At 43.4% G+C, this 3950-nt stretch overlaps 1 protein-coding gene across 1 annotated transcript; it reads right to left on the bottom strand.

The window, feature by feature from the left end:
• Positions 1 to 2214: 2214 nt before the first annotated feature.
• Positions 2215 to 3294, bottom strand: LOC119314478 (agamous-like MADS-box protein AGL80). Its single transcript, XM_037589192.1, has one exon. It carries the CDS (start codon positions 3271 to 3273, stop codon positions 2488 to 2490), a length of 786 nt encoding a protein of 261 aa, XP_037445089.1. The 5' UTR covers positions 3274 to 3294; the 3' UTR covers positions 2215 to 2487.
• Between the last annotated feature and the right edge of the window lie 656 nt (positions 3295 to 3950).

The following is a 3950-nucleotide window of genomic DNA, read 5'->3' on the forward strand; positions in this document are numbered from 1 at the left end:
TCTCTCTCACGAACAGTAGCTCACGCTGGAATAAAAAAAGATGCGTTTCCAAGCCATCTTCTGCTGCAAAACATTTCTTATTTTTATTTTCTTACTATTTTTCTCCTTATGGCGTGCCCCTCTATTTTAAATTAGTTTTTACACTATCATCCGTCTGCTTACTCAACTACAGCAGAACCGGGACTTGAGAGCCTACATGGAGCTCTTTTTTAGGAGAGCTACTATGCGACGCTCTCTGCGTCAAGCAGTCGAGCGATCGCATAGGGGATCGAGAGACTGGGCCGGCCGATCTCACTCATGAACAGTAGCTCACGCTGGAATAAAAAAAAGATGCGTTTCCAGGATCGAACACACTAGACCAGCTGCTTCCGAGCAACGATTCAAACCAGTTGTGCTAGCTAGATTTCTTGATCACATAACATTGCAACACCTTAAGAAAACTCAAACGCCGATCCGAACATTTTTCAAAAATTCGAACCCAAAACATTTTTTTTTCAAAAACAAAACGTGAATGTTTTATCAAACGCGAACATTATTTTTTTTCATAAATTTTGAGAATACTCAAATATTTTTCGACACACAAGCGAATTTTGGAGACGCGAACATATTTTTTAGATCGGAAACATTTTTTAAACTACCCAAAAAACAGAACAGGAACAATTTTTCAAATTTCGAAACAAAATTTGGAAACACGAACAACTTTTGCAGGCGAACATTTTCTGAAACCCCAGAACAAAATTTGAAAAAACGAACATTTTTAAAAATTTGCAAACAATGTTGGAAACGGAACAATTTTCGAAACTCCGAACAAAATTTGTAAATAAGAAAAAAGAACAAATTTTGGAACAGGAACATTTTTTTTCAAACTCCCAAGCAAATTTATGGAATTTACAAACAATTTTCAATTTGTGAACAAAATTTGAAAACATGAACATTTTATAAATTTGTGAACAAATTCGGAAAGCTGGAACACTTTTTGAAATTCCTAGACATTTTTTGAATGCAAACAAAATTTTAAAACATGAACAATTTTGAAAAATAGGAATATATATTGAAACTCATGAACAAAAATTGAAAATCGAACATTTTTCTTAAATTTGCGAACAAATTTTGCAAAGTTGTGAAATTTTGAAAAAAACATAAAGAAAAGAAACAGAAACTAAAAAAAGAAAAGAAACAGAAAATAAAAAAACAAAGTAAAAAACATAGAAAGCCAAAAAGAACCAGAAAAAAACGACACAGAAAAAAACCTGGTTCAGGGAACCTTCTAGAAGGTTCCGAAAACCGGTTGGACGCACTATGTATAAGTGGGCTGGCCCATGTCGGTCGCTCGCGTCGCTCCTGTGTGCGATCCCTCGACAATTCGCTGCAGACAGCGGCGAATAGGATTTTCCCTTTTTTAGATCAGAGAGCGTACATGATGGGAGCCGTGCGCGCCCCAGCGTATTGGGCTGTATCTCGGTCCAACATCCTCGAGAAATTAATCACCCGCAACTTTGAGCCTGGTTAGCGCCAGGTCCTTTTGACGGGTATGTAAGTGATGAAAGTGTCTCTAGTGCATGCTCGTAAAGCTGTCCTTGCGTTGATCGTCTTATTATAGATTCTATTCTAGTACTTTTTTTCTTGAGACAACTATGGATTCTACTAGTAGTATAATTTGTATTACAACAGTCAATTAGCATACCGAAGCCCATTTACTTGCCAAGTCTTCTCGGTCTTTAAATCAGGGGTGCCATGTTTGGTTAAGTCAACCCCATGATCCTATTTGTATCCGGCTTGTGGTAAACTTTGAGTAATAAAGCTTGGTATTTCTTAAGAAAAAAGCAGTTAACTAGAACAGCTTTCTCCATGTAATTAAGTCACAAATCATTAATTATCCAGGCAAAGATTGCTCCAGGAGTACATCTTCAACTAGTTAATACTCATCCAAAAAAGGTAAAATTCTGGACACCAAAAACAAACAGCAGGAAATTCAAGGCACCCAAGTAACCATCAGGCACGTAGCTGTGCTAGTTGACTGCCGTAATACACGCACAAACTATGCAAGTATATAAGCCTGACTACCTCAAAAAAGAGAGTATATATATGTGACAAAACATTGTGACACCAAAAAAGAGGTGCAGCTTACGATTTACGTTCAACTGAACAACATAGATCAAACGAAGAGCCTATGGAAGAGATCATCTGAATAACAATTTCAATGGCTCACCCGCAAAAAAAAAAACAATTCCAATAGCTAAAGTACAATTATAAATGTCTTGGCTCAAAGAACCTGTTGAATAAAATATACATAGACGACCGACCTCATATAACAATTTCAGGATATGAATTGAATGTCTCATCTTAACGATGCCCCTGTGCATCTTGACCAATACGGCAATACCAAAACTAAATAAGAACGTGACCGAGATCGACGGAAGCTGCTGGCCATGCCATGCAGGGCGGCCGGAGACGAGAGGATCCTCACCACCATCCTAGGTAGGTAGCTTACATGGGAGGGAAATGGCTCAAACCGAAGCCCAGATCGAAGGGCTGCATCATCATCATATTCATATCGCCGCTGGAGGAGGAGAAGCTGGCGCCGTCGTGGCCACCGGTGGTATAGCCACCGTAGAGCAGCTGGGTGCCGAGATCTTCTCCGGGCCGGGGCACCATGTCAAGCCAGCCCTCCTGCTGTTGTTGCTGCGGTGGTGCCTGGACCTGGTACAGAGACGGCGGAGACCCCATGTGATCCTCCATGCTGCTGCTGCCGGTGGTGAGCTGGTATGCGGCTGGCGGCGGCGCCTGCATGGAAAGGGAATGGATTTTGTCGATGCGTTCGCCGATGCTCCTGAGGAGCACGTCCACCTTCCATCCGACGCTGGTGAGCTCCTCGATGGTGAGGCCGGCGAGGCCCGGGAGGGCGCCGAGCATGGCCCTGTGCAGGAGGACCTTGATCTCGCGGTCGCGGCACTCGCGGCGGGACTTGTCGACCTGGTCGCGGAGCTTGTCGATGCGCTGGGTGAGGAAGCCCGCCTGGTTCATCTTGTTCTTGCACTGGCCCAGCTCCGGCATGCTCCGGAACCGGGTCAGGATGGCCGCCGCCTTGGCGTGGGAGGGGAAGACCTCCGGCGCCGGCTCGCCCTCGCCGTAGACGAGCACGCAGGTCTTGACGTCGCAGAGGATGGCCAGCTCGCCCGCCTTCTTCATCAGGCCCCTGAGGCGCTTCTTGAAGGTGCCGCGCCGGGTGGAGTCGTTGGCGATGTACTGGAGGGTCACCTTCTTGCGAGCCATTGCTGGCAAGGGATAAGGCAAGCGAAGGGAAGGAAAGTTGATGATTTGGGCGAGGTGGAGGGGTGGATTTATAGTGGAGGATCGGGATGCTCTTAATTTCATGATATGGTAGGAGATTAGTGTGACAGTCTGACATATGGAGGAGATCGCATGATTTAGTGCTCGTTAACGTGATCGAATAGCTAGCTAGCACATCTCCAACCCGGCCTTCATTGTGCCTGTCTGTAACTTTGGCGTCCATTTACAAATTTTTACTGCCTAGCTAGCTAGCTTGATGAATGCATCATCACACCACAGATTTTTTTTTCTCATTAACACAAGAATGCTTGCCCATCGAGGGAGATAAACCGACAAGAAAAAGAAGCAATGAAAGGTTTCTCTCAAAAGGGCCATCCATCTTTATTAACACAATGTGCTTGTTTTAGCTATATAATTGCCAACTTAATTTTCCAGTTAATTTGTTCTAAAATTGGATGATTATTCAATACATCGTACTAGCTATCGGCCATTTGCTCATTCGTAAGCATGCTAAAATATATCAATAAAGAGCGTACGCATATTATCCAGGAAGGGGGTGGTGAATTGAAATGAATAATTTACAAAGTTATATAGCACGCAATTACAGCGATTGGTTATGCACATTGTGTGAGTAAAGTTTGGCCAAATTTTCCTGTATG

The sequence above is a fragment of the Triticum dicoccoides genome, chromosome 6A (genome assembly GCF_002162155.2).
Source record: "Triticum dicoccoides isolate Atlit2015 ecotype Zavitan chromosome 6A, WEW_v2.0, whole genome shotgun sequence".
Classification (NCBI taxonomy): Eukaryota; Viridiplantae; Streptophyta; class Magnoliopsida; order Poales; family Poaceae; genus Triticum; species Triticum dicoccoides.

What these genes read in the sequence shown, in the direction of transcription:
- LOC119314478 (XM_037589192.1), bottom strand. Translation starts at nt 3,273, where the DNA reads ATGGCTCGCAAGAAGGTGACCCTCCAGTACATCGCCAACGACTCCACC.